The 22,984-nt window shown below is 58.9% G+C and overlaps 1 protein-coding gene across 1 annotated transcript; it reads left to right on the top strand.

Annotated features, from left to right (window-relative positions):
- The first annotated feature begins 3,422 nt into the window (after window positions 1–3,422).
- Window positions 3,423–21,393, top strand: MMP28 (matrix metallopeptidase 28). Its single transcript, XM_068415958.1, has 8 exons — window positions 3,423–3,524; window positions 11,539–11,618; window positions 12,266–12,414; window positions 15,559–15,780; window positions 16,711–16,956; window positions 17,396–17,545; window positions 18,068–18,235; window positions 19,465–21,393. Exons 1-8 carry the CDS (start codon window positions 3,423–3,425, stop codon window positions 19,857–19,859), a joined length of 1,512 nt encoding a protein of 503 aa, XP_068272059.1. The 3' UTR covers window positions 19,860–21,393.
- The last annotated feature ends 1,591 nt before the right edge of the window (window positions 21,394–22,984 follow it).

Below are 22,984 nucleotides of genomic sequence, written 5' to 3'. Positions count from 1 at the left end.
ACGCGGCCTCTCTTGACCTCACCGACTTCCCAGGAGCTCTGCACACAAAAGGTAAAGCCAAGGAAAGTATGTACGGATTTTGCATTTTATTTTTTCTACCTACACACCCTTCTGATAAGTATTTGTTCCTGGCACTGCTAAAGACAGGATACTGGACTAGACAGACTTACCTAACACGCTAAGGACAGGGGAAGTCCTTTGACTTGTCAGAACTTACCGTGCACAGATGAAGCACCCAAGAAAACTGTGTCTGAGCATGAAAGCTTTACCCTCGTGACAGCTAGAGCTGGGGAACGTAAGCTGCTTGTGCCTTCGTAAGGAATTTCACCCTTGCAGGCTAGGGTTGCCTCCCGTATGGGAGGGCAGGAGGGAGAGCTGGGGCCGTGACACTGCCCATCTGATCTGAACTGCAGCAGTCCCAGACCTGGCCACCTTTCAGCGGCAGGGTTAGTATTTTTGACGTTGCCCCACATGGCACTCAGCGAGCCGTCCTACTGCTCCCCAGCTGCTGCGAGGGGTGTCGAGCAGCAAACACGTGAAGAATGACTGTTCTCCTGAGGCGGTGTCTGGAGTGGATGAAATGGAACAACTTGAACATGTTCCTAGTGCAGAGCGTTAAAGATCTTTAGCGGGCAGTTCTTGTGCATCATATCATCACTGCCACGGAGGAGTAATGGTGTTGCCATTTGCTTATCAGTTGAGGTAAACATTCGAAGCTGCTCTGAGAAATTTCACGTCACTGAAGTGCTGTTTCATAACGTTGGTTTACAAGTGGCTCTCGGGGCTCACCTCCGCAGGCAGCGGTTCACTGCGGTTCAGCCGTGGGCTCGGCAGTGCCCAGCTGCGCTGCGCCCATATCGACAAACCTGCCTCCCCGATTCCCCACGGTGTCTGTGATAACAGCGCTTAGTTCTCTGTGGTGTTTTCAGGTGCATATGCCAACGTTATTAAATTAGGAACCCTCTGGATCTCCAAGTTCAAGCTGTGGAGGCGTCTTAGGAAAGGGTTTTGAAATCCCGCTAGCTGACTGCATCGAGCCCTTTTGCGTTAAATTCGAAGGTGGTGGGATTCTGCCTAGAACCCAGGAAATCAGGAATGTTTAGGCAGCCAGAGCTTGTACGGAGCTGTTTATCCTGCTCTTCTGAGAATGTTTTCTAGTAAAACTTTGTCAGGTATTTGCCACAGGCTTAATTTCTCAGGTTTCAGTTTTGGGGTAGAAGTTACAAGGATTCAAACTCTTTCTCCTGCCCCATTTCTGAGTTTTTACCTAAAGCTGAAAGAGTTGGAAATCTGTTCACCTTTCCATGAGATAGCTTTGCTGTTCCTGATACCATTCTGATCACAGCAGCTGGATAAACATCTTTATACTCTGAGCCAAACTCCTGCAGAGAACTGAGATTTTACATCTCCAAGGCTGGGCTGAATTCTTCTCTGTCTGAATGCCAAAACCCCTAAGGACTAACGCAGCAGCCCCGGGAGCTGCCAGGTCGGAAAGCTGCCTGCTCCGGGGGCCGCAGGTGCCCTCCCAGCCGCTTCCCTGCGTTACAAGGAGCAGAGGAGGGAGTTTCCTGCTCCTGCTGGAGCCCGGCCAGTCACTTTCTCATCGTCCGTATTCTTTAAGTGGAAGAGCAGACGGATCAGTTGCTTCCTAGATACGGCCCAAACACGGATGCGTTTGCAGACAGAGCTGCTCTTGTTTTGAAAGGAAGCGTTGTGCTGACCTGGGCAAGGACCGGCCGCCCCTCGGCTCTCCACACCGAGGCCAAGTATTCCCCCGGTACCAGCTCCTCACGGTGCCAGCCGCCCGCCCAGCTCTCCCGCAGCCCATCGCTCAGCGCTTACTAGCCCAGACGTGACCTTCTTCATTTCTCCCATCTGTATTTTTCTCCCGAGACTTCCTTATTTTGCCATGTTATGCGGATCCCTGTCACTCCCCACTTGCTAATCCCCGTCCAGCTCAAAAGCAATGCGTTACAGCATCGCTGCGCCCAACAGATGCTCCTGGAACTTCAGATAATGAGTGTGATTAAAAAGAAGAGGAAAAAGCCTGTGAGCTTTAAAATAGGTGTGTGGTTGAAGCTGGCATGAAAACAAAAGCAGATATAAGTCACATCCTATTTTTTTTCCCCTGAACCAAAGCAGAATCAAAACATCCTTTTGCTTTAGTCAAATTAAAACAAAATAGACAAACAAAATACTGCCAGGAGTAAACAGAGCTGTTAACTTGTTACTGGAAACCACAAGGTCATGGGCTGTGTGTGAGCTGCAGGAGAGCTGCAGCACTGACACACGTGCATCGTGTTGCCTGGGGTGGCAAACAGCCCCTCGTTGTCCCTGGGTGACCAAGTCCCACGCCTAGGAGGGAAAGTCAAGCATAACCAGTGCAAACCAACACCCCTGAGCAGGGAGTTACTCTGTAAAGCTTGAGAGTGTGCTGTTCTTATGTGGGGGGTTGTTTTTGCCGGACCCCTGAAGAGGGGTAGAGTTGCTTGTCCAGCCTCCTGCATCGCTGTGCTCGTGGCTAGTGCTGGCCACAGTGTCCAAGCCCTCGTCCGCTCTGCACCCACGTGGTCTGGAGCATGGATGAACACAGATGTAGGAAAAGCTGATCTTTCTTTCTCCTCTTTCCCCCAACTCAAACTGCCACAGCTAGCAGGTTTGTCCCAGCACCCTCTCCTGCCCGTGTGCTGCTCCCCACCCAGCCCGGAGAGACGGCACCCACAGTGGGACACATCCTGACACGGCCACCGTGCATGTCCTGCTCTGCGATAGGGTGAGTTAGCGATGCCCAGCAGGCCTGCGAGCAGAGTGGAGACGCTGCACGGGGGACACCGAGAAGGATCCATCCTCGGTGCTACGTTGGAGTGAGCTGGGTGAGTCCCTGGCACAGCTCTCCCAGCCTTTCCCCAAGGCTGGTGCTGGGGCTGTGCTCACAGAAGATCCCAAGGGCCGTTAACAGGCTGCCCAGGGCAGTGGTGGAGTCACCGTCAGTGGAGGGATTTAAAAGCCGTGTAGATGTGGTGCTGAGGGACAGGGGTTAGTGGTGGGCTTGGCAGTGCTGGGGTAACAGTTGGACTCGGTGATCTTAAAGGTCCTTTCCAACCACAATAACTCTATGAATTATTGAATTCTATTCAATTTGTGAGTTGTCCCGAGGGCACAGCTGCCCCCTTGCCCTGAGCTCCGCTCTCGCCCCTCATCCACAAACCCTGCGGGGGCAGGAGAGGGGTGCGGAGGGAAGGGGGCTGGAGGGACCCCGGAGAGGGAGGGAGGCACGGGGAGCCCGGGTGCCGCCGGCGGAGCCCAGCCCTCGGCCGGGGCTGGGGCGGGCCGGGGCCGCCCCCGGGGCGGGGAGAGCCGGGGCCGGGGCCGGGGCGGCCGGTGCGGAGCCGGGAGCGGAGCCGGGAGCGGAGCGGGCGGCGATGGTGGTGCGGGCCGCGCTGGGGCTGGCGCTGGCGCTGGGGTTGGGGCTGCTGGCGGCCGCGCTGCCCGCACCGGGCCCCCGGCGGCGGCGGGACGCGGAGGTAGGAGCGGCCCCGGGGCGGGGGGAGCCGGGCCGGGCTGGGGGGGCCGGGGGCTGCCGGCGCCGTCCTGCGCTCGGGGGGACCGACCCGGCGGGGAGCGTGCGGGGGGTGTGTGTATGTGCCATAGGGGTGTGCGTGTGCTGTAGGGGTGTGTGTGCTATAGGTGTGCGTGTGCCATAGGAGTGTGCCCGTGCCTTAGGTGTGTGCGTGTGTCATAGGTGTGCGTGTGCTATAGGTGTGTGCCCGTGCCATAGGTGTGCCCATGCCATAGCGGGGTGTGTGTGCTATAAGCATGCCTGTGCCATAGGGGTGTGTGTGTGCCATAGGCATGCCTATGCCATAGGTGTGCCTGTGCCATAGGTGTGCATATGTGCCCGAGGTACATTCACACCGTAGGTGCACGCCCATGAGTGCCCGACACGCATGCATCCACGCTACAGCTGTGTGCCAGGGACGCCCTGTGTGTGTGCATGGCACAGGCATGCGCCCTGGGATGGTGAGGTGAGCCCTGCGTGCCGCAGGCATGTGCATGACCGTGGGTTTGGGGGCACAGGGCTGGGCCCTGCTCTTTGGCATCACTGGGGCACGTGGGGGCTGTGTGATGGGTCCCCTGCCTGCGTGTGCATCCCGACGGGTTTGTGGGGGTGTTTCCCCACATCTCCGGTGCACACACAGCCTGACACCCCTCTTGCCCGTGCGGGTGTCCTGACACATGTGTGTGTGCATCCCAGTGCCCGGTCTCTCGGTGCGACTGGGCTGGGCTCCATCCCAGGTGCCCGTGTGCGCCGGCGGTGTGTCCATGCAGGAGATGTGTGTGTGCGTGCAGGGCGCGGGTGCACGGCCGTGCCTGCTGGAGATGGGCCCGTGCTATAGGGCTGTGCTTGGAGCGCCGAGGTGTGTGCCCACGCGTGCCGGAGGTGTGTCCCTACAGCCAATGTACGTCTGCAAATCCACCACAGAGCTCACACTACAACACGAGTCCTGCGCTAGGAAACCTTCCCATCTCCAGCAAATCGGGATGGGACAAAAGCCAGTCCTTCCCCTGCCCTGCCTCCAGCCAGGGCTGTCCCCATTGCTCCTGTTTGGATTTCTTCTGTTTGTCCCCGTGTCATTGTCACGCCACGCTGCCATCCAGTCCTGTTTGTTTTGGGAGGACGAGGTATGAGATCTGCCTGGTGAACAAAGGTTAACGCTGGGGATTTTTTTTTTTCTTGTTTAGGCGTTGATCCAGTGTATGTTTGCACAGATGCTTGATTTTAAAACCCCAGTAAGTCCTGGTGGATTAATTGGGATTTTTCAGATGCTCTAAGATGAAAAGTGCACATAAGTGCTTTCAATGTGCAGGCTTCTTGTGCTGGGAGATGCTGTTTCGATGAGGTGATTTATAGGTGTGCTTGTCCCAGAGCGCACAAACCTCAGCCCAGGCCCTCATGCCACCTGGAGAAAAATAAATCTGCAAAAAGTTCTTAATGCTCAGAAAATCAATCATTTAAAAATCACTTTGAAAACAAACCAGCTCACTGGGGGCGAGAGCTTTGAAAGGGCTGATCTGGCTTTTGATCCCTCACTGGTGACTTCTGAGGACTTTTTCCTTGAAGCCTCAGAGCAGGTCCCGGGATGGTGGCAGATCCCAGGTGAGGGGCGCTGGGCAAGTGACTTTCCCGTCTCCCTGCCTCAGTTTCCCCAGTGTGATGTGCTGTGCTGGCCAGGGGCTCTGGGATGATATATCCAATGGAAATGGATGGAGTCTGGGGTAAGAAAGCTTGTCTGTATAAACCAATCAGTTAATTTTTGCTTTTAAGAGGAAGATGAAATTCTCACACAACATCAAACAGTTCTGGTTACTTGTGGCTTTCAGACCCCTGCCAGGCTTTGCTTCTGAAGCTTTTTATATTGCTTTTAAAATAGCCAAAGTTAGCAACAATGGGTTGTGTAAACTTAGATGTGAAAGTCTGAGAAAATGTCCAGTTGTGTTCTTTCCCTGGCTCGTGCCCTTGTTTTCACTGCATTTGTACCAATTGCAGCTCAAAAAAAAAGGAGGAGGAAAGTTTGGACATTTAATTTGAAACATTTGTGTGTTAAATCATCTTATCTGTAGGCTCCAGATAGGGAAGGTCTGATGCTGGATAGCGTGTGGTTTGGCAGACCTGGCTCCCGCTGGGCTGTGCTCGGGGCAGCAGCTGGGTCTGTGGCAATGCCCGAGTCTCCATGGTCCCGGGGGCACAGGAGACCCCAGCCCGTGCTGGGAGCGGAGAGCGTGGCCGAGTGCTCATGGTGCCAAGGACAGAGGGCAGTAAAGTCCCTGTAGCGATTTGCATGAGAAGCTACAGGTCTGTTGTGATGGGAAGAAAAAATTGGTTAGAAATTTGAGAAAAGCAGGAGATGGAAATGGAGAGCGAGGCGCAGGGACTGAGGCGTTCTCATTTAGGACTTCTTTTTTAACTTTTTTTTTTCCATCCTGCCCTTCCTGTCCCTCCCTTGCAGTGGCATTTGGCCTCTGACTTTTCCCCCTTGGAAACCCAAGGGCTCCACAGTTGCGCCAGGGGAGGTTTAGATTGGAGATCAGGAAAAAGTTCTTCCCCGAAAGGGTGGTCAAGCACTGGAACAGGCTGCCCAGGGCAGTGGTGGAGTCCCCATCCCTGGAGGGATTTAAAAGCCGTGTAGATGTGGTGCTGAGGGACATGGGTTAGTGGTGGGCTTGGCAGTGCTGCGTTAACGGTTGGACTCAATGATCTTGAAGGTCCTTTCCAACCAAAACGACTCTGTGATTCTGTGGTTTAGGGTCAGCTCTGAGCTGTACTTGTGCTGAGAAATGCTCCAGTGTCTGGATGAGCTCCTTTACGGAGCGGCCGGCCGGTTGGGATGCTGGATGCTGAGCGCAGCCTGGTCGGAGCGAGGGTCGCTGGGTACCACCCAGCACGTGGTGGGGCTCGGGGGTCTGCTGGGACCCCTGCGTGCTGCTGGGGCACCCCCACGTTTTCCCTCTGGTTGAAATAAGAGGAAGAAAACCTTTCTGGCAAAAATTCCTGCTGTTAAGCCTCAGCAGGGCAACGCAAGGAGGGGCAGCGAGGAGGAGGAATTACTCAGGTGCCGTCACCCCTGCGAGGCACCGCTGGGCTCTGCGTGGCCGGGGCGAGCGTGTAAAGCCCATGAGATCACGGCTCTGAGTCGCTGCCGGTAGCGGGGACCTGGCAAGCAGTTCCAAGGCCCCCGGTGTGATTACCAGCCCATGAGTCACGGCAGCGTGAACAGCCCTGCTTTCTTCCCAGCTCTCCCCCCAAACAATCCCCACTTGTTATGGCCAGTAACGCCGGCCAGGCGAGGGGCCGGTGGCTGCTGGGAGCGGGCACGCCGCCTTCCCCTGCTTCCCATCCCCATGGAGGGCCAAGACCGAGCATCTTGTTTCCTTTCTCTCCTTAGACATGAAAGCACAACCAGTCTGCGTGACCAGACTGGTTTGTCAGCTGCTCTGGTATTCGCAGGGGAAGGTTTGGCCAAGCCCCGTGTTTTCCCCTATTTTCCCCGCGCGCTTTGGGTTGCGTTCGGGTAGGTTGGGTGCTGCCGGAGCTGTGGCTGGGTGCTGCAGCCCAGGGCATGGGGTGCCTGGGGTGCCGGGGCAAAGCTGCGAGCTGCTTTCGAGCGCAGGGGTGAATTGCAGTAATTGCTGATGAGATATCCCTGTATTTAACTCGCAAGTGGAGCGACCTGCCAGCCCCACAGGCAGACACCACCGAGCCCAGGGCATTTCATGGCTTTTGTTTCCTTTCAAGTGATGTGACATTTATTGTTCCTGTCCCATAGCATCCCTCCTGTCTGGGCAGATGGGAGGCAGGGGGCTGGCTCCGCTTCAGCACCCCAAAAATCTGGGTTACTGAAACCAGGAGGGGTTTTAGGGATTCAGAGAATCACAGAACCATTTTGGTTGGAAAGGACCTTCAAGATCAACGAGTCCAACCATTAACCCAGCACTGCCAAGCCCACCACTAACCCATGTCCCTCAGCACCACATCTACATGGCTTTTAAATCCCTCCAGGGATGGGGACTCCACCACTGCCCTGGGCAGCCTGTTCCAGTGCTTGACCACCCTTTCAGGGAAGAAATTGTTCCTGGTCAAAGTGTGAAACCTAAAGGAGCTGAAAAGGCGCTGGGCACAGTATTTCCCCAGCTCCACATCTGCAGTGGCAAGTAGATAATTTCCAGCTAAAGCAGATTTTTCAGGAGGGGTGGGCGGGAGAGGAGAGTCCTTCAGGACCAGATTAGGCACAGCGGGGGAGCATCACAGCAACCAGAGGGGCTTGGGGTTTTAATCAGCCTCCATCATTAACATAATTAGCTGATGTTTCGCTGTCTTTTCAGCGGGAGGACAACCAAGCTCTGTACTTGCTCATCTCCCTTCTTGTGTGTGTCCATGCATTTAATATTTATATAGTTACTTATGCACACACTTAAACAAAGGAGACACAGGGGCTCTGCCTCAGGGGCTGCAGCCGCAGGCAGGAACAGAGAGAAATTAACATTTTAAATGCTTTGACACCGACGCGACGGGCAGGAGGAGCCGCTGCCCCTTCCGTGCGCGGGGGTCAGGCCTCCTTGTGTCTGCGCTGTGGGGGAAACTGAGGCTGAAAAGCCAGAGCTGTGGCTTCTCGGCAGTGAAATGATGCGGGATGGAGCCCGGGGGTGCTGGGCACCGGGGCTGAGGACCCGCCCGGGCTGCTGGCATCTCGTGATTAAAAACAAAAGGTCTTGGAGGTGCAGCTTGCGGCCGGCATCCTCTGTAACTGGCATGGGACGGCTGCCTGCCCTTCCGTGGGATGGGATGGGATGGGATGGGATGGGATCACTTCCCTCCACGGCCGGGGCACGGAGCGGGGCGATGGGGTTTGTATCCAGGTGGTCAGTGGGAGCCCGACATGAGGCTCCTCTGATGCTTCACTGGTGGAAAGGTGCCAGAAGCTGAGTGTGTGAGGGGAGGGCAGGCGGGGCCGAGCCCGCTGTCCCTGCACTCTCGTTGTCCCAGTTGCCAGGGAGGGAGGCCTGACTGTGTTTGCTGTTGGCCGCCCTCCACCTGGGATGCCTGCGGTCGAGAGCAAGGTGTTTCCTTGGCTTCAGCTCTCAGCAGAGATGGTTTCCAGGGCTGTGAGCAGCCTGGGATGGGAAGGACCCCTCCGTCTCCCCCAAACCACCCTCCCGCTGTCTGTGCTGCAGCCCCAAAGGCTTTTCTGCCCCTGTGCTGGCTCCTGGGCAGCGGGACCTTTCCTCTTCTCCCCCCTCATATGGAGGGGGAGCCGGGCATATTTCATATTAATGCTCAGCTCTTGGTTTCCTGCTGTTTTTCTTTTCCCATTGTATGGAGAAGAGCATTTCCCCACCTGGGGCAGGAGGGAGGGGGTTTTCCCATCACAGCCTCTGGAGAGGTTCAATGGGCTGGTGCCAGCTTCCACCCAGCCCTGCCAGAGCCTGGCTGGTCTCTGCGGGGGGTTGTGCAGGGCACGGGCAGTGCTGGGGGGGTCTGGAGCATGGGTTTGGGCACAGGACACCGTGGCATGGGGCTCTTGGGGTCCCCTCTCACCCTGAAAAGTCCCCAGTCCAGAGGACTTGATGTGCTTTGCTGTCTGATAAACACCTCAGCACATCCCTCTCCTGTAGCTCTGTGTTCCCAGGACTGGCATCGCCCGGAGCTCAGCATAACCGCGTCTAGAAAACCTCATAACATTTCTCCTGGGGTTTTGCAGCCCCAGAGCTGGTGCCTGTGTGCGAGAACCTCAGCGTGATACAGGTCAGAAACTACAGGGCAAGTGTTGCTTTGGTTGGACTTTGAAAGCTCAAGGAGATCTGGGCAGGAGAAATAAAGCCAGTGGCCTGTGTACATTCTGGAGCTGTTCAAGAGCAGCTGCTGTGATGGCTCTTGATTTTTTGCCATGCACCCTGATGCGTCCAGATGGGGTTTCAAGCATTCGTGAGAGCATGGTGGGGAAAAAGCATTTTCATGCTGTAAGAATGGGATTGCGTTAGGTTACAGGAGAGGAAACAGCTTGCAGTTGTCCTGTTTTAGATGCTAAGGGAAAGCAACATTGTGGTAGAAAAGGTTTAGACTGTGCCATGATTTGAGACCTGGGACTTTCCATCTGGGTGCTTTGTAGCTCGCGTTTATCTGCGGTGATGTAAGTGCCGGGGATCATCACCCCGCGCCCATGTATGTAGCTGGTGATTTGCTAATTCTGGAGGAGAATATTCTAAAAACACAACAACTGAGAAAGATGGCCAGATCCCCTCTCCTCTCCAGACTACACTCTCAGGGCTACGAACCTCCCTGCCGCCCCATCCCCGTATCCTCCTTCCCTGTGTGAGCATCCCCAGGCGCTGCTGTGTTTTGCGTCCTGATACCCATGTAAAGGGGGGAGATGGCTGGGGAGACGGCATGGCCAGGTGGCCTGGTTTGGGCCGTCCCTGGGCAGAGGGGTTGTGGCTTCGCCCAAGCTGATGCTCTTGCCTACCGGCACGGCTCTTACTCACATCTGATTTATCCTGATGGGGTATGTGGTGTCGGGGTGACTCTGGCTACACTTGGGCTGTCACTGCTGCAGCCTGACGCTGCTCCAAGATGCTGCTCCTCTGGCCCAGGTAGGCAGGCTGGTAAATGTGTTCGATGGGGAACATGGCCAAATTTTTTGTCTGGGGCTGTGTGAAGAGCGTGTCCCAGCAGGAAGCCGTGCTGCTCCTTGCTGTGCTGCGGCTGGAGGGGGATCCTGCGGGTAGAAGGGGTGTAAAGGAGGAGATCAACTCCGCAGCTGGAGGAGATGAGGTCTGGGAAGGGGATAGGGAGGGCTTGCCAAGGGCGAGCACGTGGAAGGTGCCCGCCCTGCCCACGGGGAGGTGGCGGAGGCGCAGGGTGACGTGTTTGGGGATGGCGTGAGGATGACTGTTAACGGCAAGTGGAGGCTTTGGGCAGGAGGAGGAGAGGGAGAGGCCCTGGCACACCTCGGGGCTGCCAGATGCAGAAACTGTTCCCACTCCCCACCAGGCAACCGGTGAAGCAGGGCCGGCTCGGTGCTGCCTGGGAGCGATGCTGAATTGCCCGCCGGAGCATGGAGTGCGGGTCAACACCAGCCCCCTTCTTCTCTATGCCCGTCTCACCCATCCGTAACCCAGCTGAGCAGGGAGGGAAGCGGCTTTAAAAGCCCAGGGCTGGGCAGCGGCCGTGCTGTCCCGGGGCAGCCCGTGGTGGCCCTGGTGCTCGGCCCACCTCTCCCTTGGGATGTGGGAAACGAAGCAGCCGCTTTCACTTTTAATTCCTCGTTACTTTGTCTCCGGTTCTCCTGCACTAACAGGATGCTGGGCGGCTTGTTTGTCTGCGCAGACATCCCCGGGTGGGGAGTGTTCCTGTGACCGTGGCTATTAACTGCTTCGAAAGCTGAGGGTGCAGGCTGGGCAGGGGGAAGCCGTTTATTTTCTTTAACGTGCGGTTTATGTGTTGGAGCAAGTTCAGAGCAACAATCTCTGTCCGTGTAAATGGCCGATAAGGAGGAGAATGGTTTGGCAGAGCTTGCTCCCGGAGTGTCTGCACAGCCTGCGTGGGGCTGGGGGGAGGCTGCAGCCTGACCCCATCTCGTGTCCACAGCACTTTAGCCTTTATTTTAATCATCGCCTTGACCCACCCGAGGTGATTAGAGCTGTGGGTTTGGTAGCCTCTGGCTGCGGGTGACCTGGCAGCAGGGTTTTTTGATGTGCTGATAGCAACGTTTCCTCCTACGCCTCCATTGTGTCATGGCCAAAAACCCAAGAGCCATCAAAAACGATGGGCTTAGTCGAGGTTTTCCCAATGCAAACACGGCCCAGATGGGCTTGGCCCTGCGGGAGGGGCGGCTGCTCGGGGTGCAGGCGTCTCAGGAAAAAAATACCTGGGTGTTTCCGCCCAGCCTGGGGTTTGCAGCACCATTTCCCCATCCCATCTCCAGCACATGCGACTGCCTGCCCCTGCTCTGAGCTCTGCCTCTCCCATGTCTCTTCTTGCAGCTGTTCCTGGAGAAATACGGCTACTTCGCCGAGCTGGGGCCCAGCACGCACAGCCCCGCCGAGTTCACCGAAGCGCTGAGGTACGAGCCTTTTATTTAAAACTGCAGCAGAAATGTGGCATCTCGGGCTGCATGGGAGCTGCTGGTGCTCGAGGGGGGGTCTTTTTGCAGCTGGGGGATCTCTCTCGCACGGTCCGATGCTAAAGCACGACTGGTCCTTTTTGGAGACGCCGGTCCGTGCGCAGCTCCCGCAGCTGGGTGCTGGCTGCTGGCAGCCTGGCGCCTCGCTGCGCTGCTTTATTTGCCTTTTATGGCCCGGCGCTCCCCTTACAATAATATCTGTGGTGAGGCTGAGGTTGGGGACGGCTGGGAGATGTCAGGGGGACGAGCTGACAGCCCCTGCTCGGACCTCTCCTAACGGGATCACATCGGCTCTGGGAGCATCCCTGGCCTGACCCTGCGCAAAGTCAAGTGCAAAGTCAAACCACTGGGGTTAAAAACAGCAAAAAGCATTTTTTTCTAGGCTCCCCTGTCTACTTCTGCCCTGCTAGGAGATGGCTCACTGGTCAGATGTGGTTGCAGAGGCAGATTCATCTTATTTGATCACCTAGATGCATTCCCGTTGGCGGGGCACAGAGCCCTGGCTCAGGTCGAACACCTGGCACAAACCCAACCGAAACCCTCGGGGGGTCTGGGTGTGGGTGCTGACATCTCCCTTCCTTTCCCAGGGCCTTCCAGCGGGTGACTCACCTCCCGCTCAGCGGGGTCCTGGATGCCCCCACGCTCCATCAGATGGCCTTGCCGCGCTGCGGCACGGGCGACGGGGAGAGAGACGGGGCATGGCCCGCCCGCCGCCGCAGGCGCACGGCGCAGCACGGTGAGTGTCGGTGCAGGGGGGGTTTGGGGTTTCTGGGGTGCTGGGAGTCCCAACTCTTCCATCCTGGCTCCTGGAGATGCTGCCGTGGCCGGGAGGTGCAGCCATCCCAGCACCCGCCAGGGCTTTGCGCTTTATTTTTAAACCTCTTTATTTTTAGTTGTTCTGTATGGTTTGATGTCAGCGGTGATTAGAGAGATGAAGCTCCCACTTGCAGGGAAATTTGGCTCTCTGGGGTGGTTTTACTGCTGTTGAGGGAGCCAGGACATCCCCGCAGGAGCTCTCAGGTCACCACAGCCATGGTGGCATGATCCAGAGGGCAGGGATTGGCACGCAGTGAAGTTATCTCCAGGTTCTGCTGAGCTTTAAGACTTCTAATGTGTGTTGGTCACCCAGCAGTGATCACAAACCCTGCCGGTGCTGGGCTGCCTGGTCACAGGGAGTTGTTTCACCCACATTAAGGGGTTTAACTGTGCTCTGAGCAACCTCTCTTGCTCCTGTGTGTCCAGGATTGGGCCTCCTGTCTCTCCTGAGCTGCCTTCTGGGCTTGTGGATGAGTAACTGGATTCCTAGAGAGCAAGAGGGCTGGGGCCAGCTGCGCTTAGGACATGGGAAAAACGAAGGCGAGATTAAGAAAGGGCTCTGCGCCGTGTCAGGCTGTCTCTGCATCTGGCAGGGCTGGTGACTGAGGCCCCAGGAGACAGCCCCATCGCCCCCCTCCTGCCTCGGGCTTTCCTCCCAAAGCCCTGACGTGCAGCGTGGCCCTTGTGGGCACCATTCGGGGCAGAGGGTCTGCTGTGCCCTGGGCAGGAGGGCAGCGAGGCAGAGCCGGGAAGGGCCTGCAGCAGGAGATGGGCGACCAGAAGCAGCCTGTGCCTTGCGGCTCGTGGGGCTCCTTTCTGGGGACCGTGGTCTGTGGGGGGGTGGCAGGAGATGCCCGATGGCTCTGAGCCCAGGTGGGGACGGGCTCCGGTGGTCTGGTCCCGGCAGATCCCCCGTGGCAGTGAGCCGGGGTGCAGGCAGCAGCAGTGGGGATGGGGACACCACCACGTGGGTGCCCGCAGGGTGGTGGGGAGGGAGGGGGTGCCCGCCCGGCTGGCGGGGAGGCCAGAGGCTTTGTGCTAAGTTGGCTGTTTATCCTACGGGAAGCAGGAAGCCGCTGCAGCTGAGCCAGCAAAGTGCTTTGTTATCCCCCCCCTCCCAGCAGGACCTTCGCCAGGCAGCCACTGTGGCCGTCATCCCGGGTGGGCTTTGGCTCCCACTGGGTTAGCCCCGAGCAGTGGCCAGCGCGGGGCTGGGGAGGTGTCCGTCCCTCCCGCTGCCCCAGGGCTCGGCCCCAGCCCAGCGGTGGACATGGGCTCCCTGCCGTGGGACGGGGTCCAGCGCGTCCACCCCTCTCTGTGCCTCTGCAGTTGAAGCCCAAGGCTTTCCACTCCCTGGGAAGGTTTGGGGACAGGTCCTGTTCGCCTCCAGAAAGGGACTGGGTCTGAAAATCGGGGTCTGCAGTGGAGGGCACTGGGAAGAGGACTTTCTTCTAGCTGCCTTGCTGGGCTTTACCAGGCACCGGAGCTGGCCGGGAGCTCTGCTGAGCAGCAGGTCCTCGGCCAGACGGCGTGCTGGGCAGCGGGCAGCCTGGATTTCCCCTCGGGGAGCTCCCTGCCGGAGATTGTCCTGGGCTGAACGGCTGCCTCAGCCCTCCTCTTCCTGAGAGCCGGCCACCTTCGCCTCGTCCAGCCCTGCCTGCTGGTCCCATCCGTCCTCTGCTGGGAGATGCTGTGGCCGGAACCTCCTGCCCACTGGTCCCATCCATCCCTCTGCGCTGGGAGATGCTCTGCTCCCGTGGAGGGAAGGGTGGGATGCCAGGGCTTTATCTTAGGCTGCAGCCACCCAGGCAGGGATTTACCCTCTGCTGTGCAGGGTTTGTGCTGGGCGCTGGCATGCGCAGCCGTGTCCTGTTTGAGTTGGAGGCTGTTGTTGCACTGATGAGCAGGGGGGGACAGTTCTGCCCCTGGGATGGTGACCAGCTGGCCCGGAGCCTCCCCTGGGCTGCTCAGAAACTGTGGGGGAAGGCAGCGGAGCTGGTGGGGCTTGTCCCTGCGGCAGGGGTGGGTGAGCTGGGGTGGGATGTCTGCCAGCTTTGCCGAGGGTCTTGGCTCGGACCCACGGCAGTGAGCCCCGGCGTGCCCCTGGCTCCGTTCCCCCCGTTCCCCACACATCTGGAGCCGGCGCAGGCGCTGGAGGTCTGTTCTGCTCCCACGCCTCGGCACCGGCTCTGGCACTTGCATCTTCCCAGCATGGCCCCACGGCTTCTCTCCCAGTCCCAGATGCCCCCAGCCAGGTGTAATCGAGGGGTCCCGGGGTCCCCACAGCTGACAAGGGGTGCTGGAGGAGGAGGAGAGGGTGGTGATCCTGCATGGCGGCTGCGGGAACACATATCTTTGCATCCCTGCGTGGTGGGGAGCTTAGGGGGATCTCACGGGCTTGTCCTCTTCATCATTGTCACCATGAAACGCATCACCAGGTGTGTTTCAAACCCGACTGTTCTCCCCTTGAAGATCGGCTCTTTTTTCCCTCTGGCTGGTGCCCAGCTCTTGGCAAATCTGCCTCGACCAGCCTGCAATCCCACATCCCAGCCCCACAGTCCCCTGGTGCCCCAAAGGGGCTGCTGAGGGCCCTTCCCACTCCCTTTGCCTTTGGGCCACTTGTTTTGCAGGTGGCCTTGCTTCCCCTCCCTGAGAGCCAGTCCTTAGGCTGCATCTTCTTCTGGGCATGAAGCTGGCTTCAGGCAGGAGACCTGCAGGTGGGATTTGGCCCTGGAAAGCATGACGAGACAAGGGGACATTCAAACTGGGTGCCCCAGCTTGTTCTCTCCTCAAACAAGTTTTGGCCCCCTCTCTTAGGATTTGGTTGCAGCTCCAGCCTTGGGAGCGGGATCTGGTGGTGGCACCTTCAGGGGGATTTCATGGGTCCTGCTGCTGGTGCAGGGTGCTGAGGCTGCTGGTGGGACACCTGGGTTGACTTTCAGCTTTGGCTTGGGAAAGCCATGGCTTTTCCTGGCACTGGGAAGCTTTCCTCCATGCAAGCAGCCCTTGGGTGGAAGAACAAGGCCAAGTCCCCATCGTCATGCTGAGCTTGCCCCTCTTGCAGGCGGGAGGTGGTACAAGAGGCACTTGACCTACCGGGTGGTGAACTGGCCGTCCTACCTGCCGCAGCACGAGGTGCGCCTGGCCGTGAAAGCTGCCTTTGAGCTCTGGAGCAACGTGTCCTCACTGGTGTTTTGGGAGGTGCGGGACGGCCCAGCTGACATCCGCCTGACCTTCTTCCATGGGGACCACAACGATGGACTCAACAACGCCTTTGATGGACCAGGTGCTGGTCGCTTACCCCGTGTAAGCTTCTCTTTTACGATGTGGGCTCTTCCCCGGCAGGGAGGAGGGCTGGGGCGGTGATGGGCTGGGGGTGATGGAGGCGAGGTTCTGCCCCGACAGTCCCTCTAACCAAGGACACTTCCCAGTTTGCACCAGTTTGCTTTTTCATTTGGGATCCTCACTCCCAACTTTGCAACTGGGGTCTGCCAGCGAGGTGGTCGAGGTGCTCATTCTAGGATCATGCTGATGGCCATCGAGGAGCCCTCCCCACCCTGACCGCATCCTCCAAACCTGAGCTCGTTCCTTCCAGCTCAGCCTTTCTGCGTGGCACTATCAGACAAGCCCAGGTTTTCTCTCTCCTTGACCCTTTGCCCGGCATGGGTCACTGTGGTGGCTTCAGCCTCCAGCTCGAGCCTGGGGCAAGAAACCAAACTCATAAACCACAGAATCACAGAATCAACCAGGTTGGAAGAGCCCTCTGGGATCATCGAGTCCAACCATTGCCCTGACACCACCATGTCAACTAGACCATGGCACTAAGTGCCATGTCCAGTCTTTTCTTAAACCCCTCCAGAGATAGTGACTCCACCACCTCCCTGGGCAGCCCCTTCCAATGGCTAATGACCCTTGCTGAGAAGAAATGCATCCTAATGTCCAACCTGAACCTCCCCTGGTGAAGCTTGAGGCTATGTCCTCTTGACCTAAAACCACAGAGCAGGCAAACCCTCCTCGTGCTCAGGAGCAGAAGGCAGAATTGGTTTGGGTTGCACCCGCTGTGGGAAGCCGCTGCTCTTTCTGAGGAGACCTCCTAAATAGCTAAAATTGATGCATATTTAAACAAACCAGAGCTGCACATGCCCTCCCACACCCCTTGGCTTGCAGCTGAGGTCCTCTCCTACCCCACCGTCCCTGATGGCTCTCGTGTCCCCAGGAGGTGCCCTGGCTCACGCCTTCTTCCCCCGGCGTGGAGAAGCCCACTTCGACAGCGCCGAGCGCTGGTCCCTGCACAGTGGCAAGGGGCGCAACCTCTTCGTCGTGGTGGCACACGAGGTCGGCCACACGCTGGGGCTGGAGCACTCCCCCGTCAAGAGTGCCCTGATGTCTCCCTACTACAAGAAGCTCAGCAAGGATTTTGTCCTCAACTGGGATGACATCTTGGCCGTCCAGAACTTGTACGGTGAGCCTGGCTTCCCCGAGCATCCCTCGGTTCCTGCGGGGCTGTTCCCTGGGGTGGGGAGCGAGGAGCAGGGATGGGAGCAGGTCCCTGCAAGTGGAGAGGACTACATGCAAGGGACACGGTGGGGATGGGCCCCGTACCTTTGTGGCTGGGGAGGAAGATGCAGTAGGGCATGTGGGGTGGGTACCAGGTCCTCCGGGGCAGGGAGGGTTGGACTTGCTACCTGCTTGTTTGCAACCAGGGAAACGCTGGTGCATGTTTTTTGGGGGTACCAAGGGGTCTTTGCCACCGCTGTATAGAGGGGGACAGGAACCAGATGGTGGGACAAGGAGTGTTTGAGCCCTGGGATGGTTCCCCAGCCCTGTGGTCATGCCGAGTTTTGTGGAACGCCATTTCCCTGCCCCTTCTCTGCGACTCACCACCCCTTGCTCCATCCCAGGGAAGCCCTCCAAGGGCTTGGCCATCCAGCTCCCTGGAAAGGTCTTCACTCACTTCCAGGACTGGAGCGTGGACCTTTACGGTGGGGACCAGCAGCAGAGGAGCCTCAGTGCCTATTACTGCCACTCCTTCTTCGACGCCATAACCGCTGGTGAGTGTTGGCCGGCACAGCCCGCTCCCAAAACACACCCCCACCCCTCACCCCAGCAGCCTCTTTCTGCTCTGATGAGCTCCAGTGGTGGGGAAGGTGGGTTTGGCTGGTCCACAGCCCCATGTGTGCTCCCGGGGCTGGTAGCATCGCTGATGCACGTCGCTGCCACAGAGTGGGGCGTCTTGAGGGCACAGCGATGGCTTGGTGTGTTGGGAGAGTGGGGAACGTCCTGAAACTCGGGCTGTGGCGAGGCTTATTCGCTGCTGGGGCTCAACCGTGAAGGACCAGCCTTGAGAGGGAGCTGTGGTCAGCTTTTACCCTCTCCAGGCTGGAGCACAGGCCATGGATGAAGCTGTGGGGGCAGCTGGAAAGGCAGAAGGGAGCGTCCAAAACCCGAGCGTCCCCGAAGCGCTGCGGAGCTGCGCGGGGAGGAGAGGGGAACCGGGGAGGGGTGGCTGGGAGGTAGGATGAGGTTTCTCACCTCTCACCCAGGACCCCTTCCCTCCTCCCTCTGCCCCGTAGACGCGGATCACAACCTCTACATCTTCAAGGGCAGCCACTACTGGGTGGTGCCCGTGAGCGGCAACGCCAGCGACCCGCAGCCCCTGCAGCCGCGCTGGCCTGGGCTCCCCGCTGGCATCGACGCCTGCGCCTGGTCCCGGCTCAGCGGCAAGTTTTACTTCTTCAAAGGTAGGTGAGAGCTCCCCTCGGGGCTGCCGCCCCTCCTGCCCACAGGTCTGGCTGTCCGGGTGGGGCTGGAGCACCTTCTCCTGCCCATGTCCCCTGTCCCCTCCCGCTGGTCCCATCCCAGTGCAGAGCTGGGGCATCGCTGGGTCCCAGATGTGCTGAAGCCCACAGGAGCCCTGGGCTTGGTGCCTGCCATGGATTAACTGTATGGCCTTGGGTGTATCGCCCCGACAGCCCCCATCACCCCTTCGTGCCTCAGTTTCCCCTTTAACGCATTCAGGAGAGCAGCGCTCACCTGCGTTTGAAAATAAAACCAGACACATCAAACCCTTTGGGGTCCCTGGGAGAAAACGCTCCCCGAAAACGCGTGGCCGCAGGGGAGCTGAGACCAGCGCAGCGTTTTCATGGTACACACGGTTCTCTGCGCCGTGCCGGGGGCTGAGCTGCCTTGGGGAGCTGAAACGCCGTCCGCAAGCAGGACGGGGAGAGGAAGGTCAAACCAGGCGGCCCAGCTGCCAAGGTCAGCCCCAACTTTTAATGGAAACCAGTCGCTGGCCCTTCAGAAAGGGGCTTTGTTGCTCTGGCTGGGTGAGAGCCAAAAGCCCCTCTTCCTCCGCAGCCCTCGGGGCTGGGTCAGGCTGCGGCTTGCGAGCAGAAAGGGGCTTTTGTCTGCCTGCTTTGTGGGGATGGGGCTGTGCGGGGATGGGGCTGTGCGGGGATGGGGCTGTGCGGGGTCAGGGCTGTGTGGGGACGGGGCTGTGCGGGGATGGGGCTGTGCAGGGACAGGGCTCTATGGGGTCAGGGCTCTCTGCGGACGGCCGAGCGCTCGGCCCCGATTGCAACACCTCCTGCTCCAGTCCTGGACTCGGCCGTCCTGGCCCCGCAGGGGTCTGGGTCCATCTGTCCTGCTCGCTGTGCAGCAACAGGGGGGAGGTTTGCAAGGAAGCAGCATGGGCTAGCAGACGGCATGGTGGCCTTGCCCTGTCCCTGGCAGTCTCTTTCCATGCCTTCAAGCCCCTGAGCTACTGTGCCTCAGTTTCCCCTCCAGCCCGGCCCATGGGGCAGCCCCGCAGTGGTGCTGGTTGGGTCACCAGCAGGATGGATGTCCCCTGGGTGCAGGTCTCAGGCTGGAAGGCTGGGCCCAGGGCTGAGTCCTTCCACGTCCCCTGGAGCTGGTCCTGCGATGGACCCCGTCGGGGTGGGCTCTAACCCCTCTCCCCGGCTCTCCGCAGGTGGCCGATGCTGGCGCTACGCGGGCTCCACCTTGGAGGCAGGTTTCCCCCAGAAGTGCAGCGCCCGCGGCCTCCCGCGGCACCCCGACACCGCGCTCTACTTCCAACAGCTCCGGCGCCTGGTCCTCTTCAAAGGCCCCAAGTACTTCGTGGTGAGCGAGGAGCCCCTCGCCCTGGAGCCCTACTACCCCCGCAGCCTGCGGGACTGGGAGGGCTTGCCCCCCGGCACGGCCGGTGCCCTCACCCACCGCGACGGCTTCGTCTACTTCTTCCGGGATGACCAGTACTGGCAATTCGACCGGGCGAAGCTGCGAGTGGTGGCCACCGGCAAATGGGCCACCCAGCTGCCCTGGATGGGCTGCTGGGATGCAAATGGTGGGCAGGTCCCCTTCTGAGCGGAGCGGGCTGGGACGGAATGAGGGGGACTGAACCCCACCTCGCTTGCGGCTGCCCAGATCATCTTTGTTTGACTCGGGGTTCCTGTCCGGGGATGGGGACAGGACGGGGATGCCGGACAGGGACCGGCAGGTCGGGAGCTGTGGGATGGTGGAGTCCCAGCACAGCCGGGATGCAGCTGGGACGGGGCAGCCGTCAGCCCCGGCGGGTCTACCCCGGCCACCTGGGCTGCAAGCCTGGGGACACAATATCTTTTAAAAGAAGACCCCAAGAAAAGGGATAAGCCGTGGAGACTGCAAACACCCCCGTTCTGTTAACGGTCAGGGGGCCCTTGTGCATTTATCTCAAACCAGGACTGGGGTTTGTGGCTACTTCAGCCATTGTTTCCCTGCAATCAGGCAGGGAGGTGCCTCACCGTGGCTTGGTTTGGGGCTCAGGTGGTTTTAGGATGTTTTCTGGTTAAACCAAAAAAGAAAAAGAGACATTTGGACAAAAATAGGGGTCCGTGTTGAGCTTTGCCCCCGCCACGTGCGCAGAGCCCCCTCCCCGCCTCACCTCGGAGGGCTGCGGTCACATCCCAGCTCAGCTGTAGCTACCAACACTGTGGAGTTTTGGGGTTTGGTGTAGGAGCCTCTTTGGGGTGAAGGGAGAGGGGAGGCATGGCTGGACTGCTGGCCCAGCTTGGCTCTCTGCTGGGTTGGGTTCTCTGGGGTCTAACCAGGGCTGTGCTCACCTGGCAGCCCCTCCTGCGCGTGGGGAAAGCGTCTGTCCTCTGCTCTGTCTCTGCGAGAGACGGGATCAACATATTTTGGGGTCCTGTGCCCCTCTGCCACAGCTGGATGAGCAGGGCTGACAAGTTACCAGGGGAGGCGGGGAAGAGGAGAGGGTGAGCAGGACAGACGGACATGTCCGTGCAGGCAGGCTCACGAGGACAGCTTGCCTGCGTGTTCCTCATTCCTTTCCCAAAGCTGGCTCCCCACTGCGAGACCCCGCTGGCTCCTGCGCACCACGAGTGAGTCTCTGGGGCTTGGGTTCACCGGCAGCAAGTGCCCATCCATCGGTGCTTACCAGGATTGGGCTGAACTGTCTGAAAATGTCCTTTGATTTGAGAGATTTGGGGATGTTCACCATGCTGGGGTTGGACACGGGTGGGCTGGTGCTTCACGGATGGTTCTTCCAGGGCTTGGACCCCAGAGCTGGGTGCCCTGCTTGGGGTCGGTGGCTTTGGCATGGGGCTGTGGCTGGTTCTACCATGCCGGGGTGCCATGTCACAGTGCCGTGTCACGGTGCCGTGTCATGGTGCCATGCCGAGAGCCAACACGAGCAGGTCTGTCCATTTTCCACGGTATTTGTGAGTGAGCCCGTCCTGCGCAGGCATGGACACAGGGACTTCATCTGCTCGTAGCTTAAAATCTCAGGGGGTTTTCAGCACTGCCAAAGAGATGGGGCCGCGTCATTTTATTTTGAATTGAATGACAATAAGGTGACGTCGCTTCCAGGGAGTCCCAAAGGTTTGGAGACCTGACGGCAAATAAACCAAGATGCTGGATACGCAGTGTTGGGGTTTCTGCTTGTTTTCACGTCACGCTTTTATATATTTTTTTAAGCCAGTCTCCTGTTTCCTGAAAGGGCTCTGGGTGTGTTTGGGGCTGGAGGGGGCATTGCTGAATCTGGCCTCAGTGTTTGTGCTCACTGGATGGAAGAGGGGGATGGATCCCACTCGTTGATGGTGATGACACTGATGGTGAAAAAAACATGGAGACTCTTTTCCCTACTTCATCCCAAATTACTGAGGATTTCTCCACCCCTTGGGATGTGTTAACAGGGTTGTTTTCCCAGCGTGGAGGGTGAAGACGTGCTGGTGGGGGCCCTCCAGCTCTCCCCCTTCGCCCCAGCCCATCGCAGTGCGTGAAGGTGGGACAGGGAGCACCCTGAACCCTTCCCCGCTGCCTCGGTTTGCTTTGCTTCGTGCCGTGACACGCCGGGGCGTCCTGCCTGTGCCGCCCTGCCTGTGCCGCCCGTGGAGCTGGCAGCGTCCTGCCTGCAGAGCGGCCGGGTTGCAATGTTTGCAGAGGTCGATCCTGCCTCCGTCCCGCTCATGTCTCCTGCCCAGAGCCGTGTCTCTCCAGCTCCCTGGGCTGCCACTGGCCGTGGGATCTGCAGGGTGGTGGGGAGATTGATGGGGTGATGGATGGGGGTGATGGGAGGGGTGGATGGGGGTGATGGGGGGATGGATGGGGGTGGTGGGGGGATTGATGGGAAAGGCTGGTGCTGGACAAGGTCCTGCTGTTAAGACAGCTGCTGTGGGCACTGAGAAGGGTCAGAGGAGCAGTGGGATGGCTGATCCACATACAGCTTTTTGGAGATGGGAGGATTTATGGGTGCGTCTCTACCCCGGGGGTACTCCACACCTGCAGCTCTGCAGAGAAGCAGCAGATCGTTGTCCCCTGTCGTGTCCCCTTAGGAGAGAGCTGGGCATCCCTTCCGCCGTGGGACCAGAGGCTGAGGACGGGACGACCTCAAATCCTCTCCTGTTTTGGGGATTTCCTTTTCCTGCCTGTTTGCCACTGGGGCTGGGTGCTGTCAGGGTGCCTTGGGGTCAGATTGGTGCTGCCAGCGCTGGGGCTGAGCACGGCATTGCTGGCAGAGATGGAGTGACTGTGCTGCATCGCCCACACCCTGCAAGTTGCAGGGGGGGTCGAGGGGAGACGATGGACTTGCACCCTGAGCCATGTGATTGGCCCCACTGGGTGCTGTGGCTGGAAATCCTGTGTCACAAGGGTCCTTTTCTCCCTGGCAGGGCACGCCAGGCGCAGACTCCTCCAGCCCGGGGGAATAGCTGGGATTCTTGTGTTTCCTCCCCCAAAATGACACGGCTGATCCAGCTGTGATCTGCAGGGAGCATCAGCAGCAGGCTCGGGGGAGAGGACAGAGTCCCCTGACACAGCGAGGAGCCCCCCAAGCTCATGAGAGGCTCCGTTTCAGTCCCACGGGGTGAGCACATGTAGGTGTGTTTTTTGCAGAAGCACTGGGTTGCTGGGGCAGCTCCACAGCCCTGGCGTAGGGAGAAACTCTCCCACACCCTCTGGATTCCCAGGAGTGCCCACTCACCCCGTGGTGATTT

This window comes from Nyctibius grandis, chromosome 18 (genome assembly GCF_013368605.1).
Source record: "Nyctibius grandis isolate bNycGra1 chromosome 18, bNycGra1.pri, whole genome shotgun sequence".
NCBI lineage: Eukaryota > Metazoa > Chordata > Aves > Nyctibiiformes > Nyctibiidae > Nyctibius > Nyctibius grandis.
The sequence above is the reverse complement of the archived record's forward strand: the minus strand, read 5'-3'. Positions and strand labels throughout refer to the sequence as shown.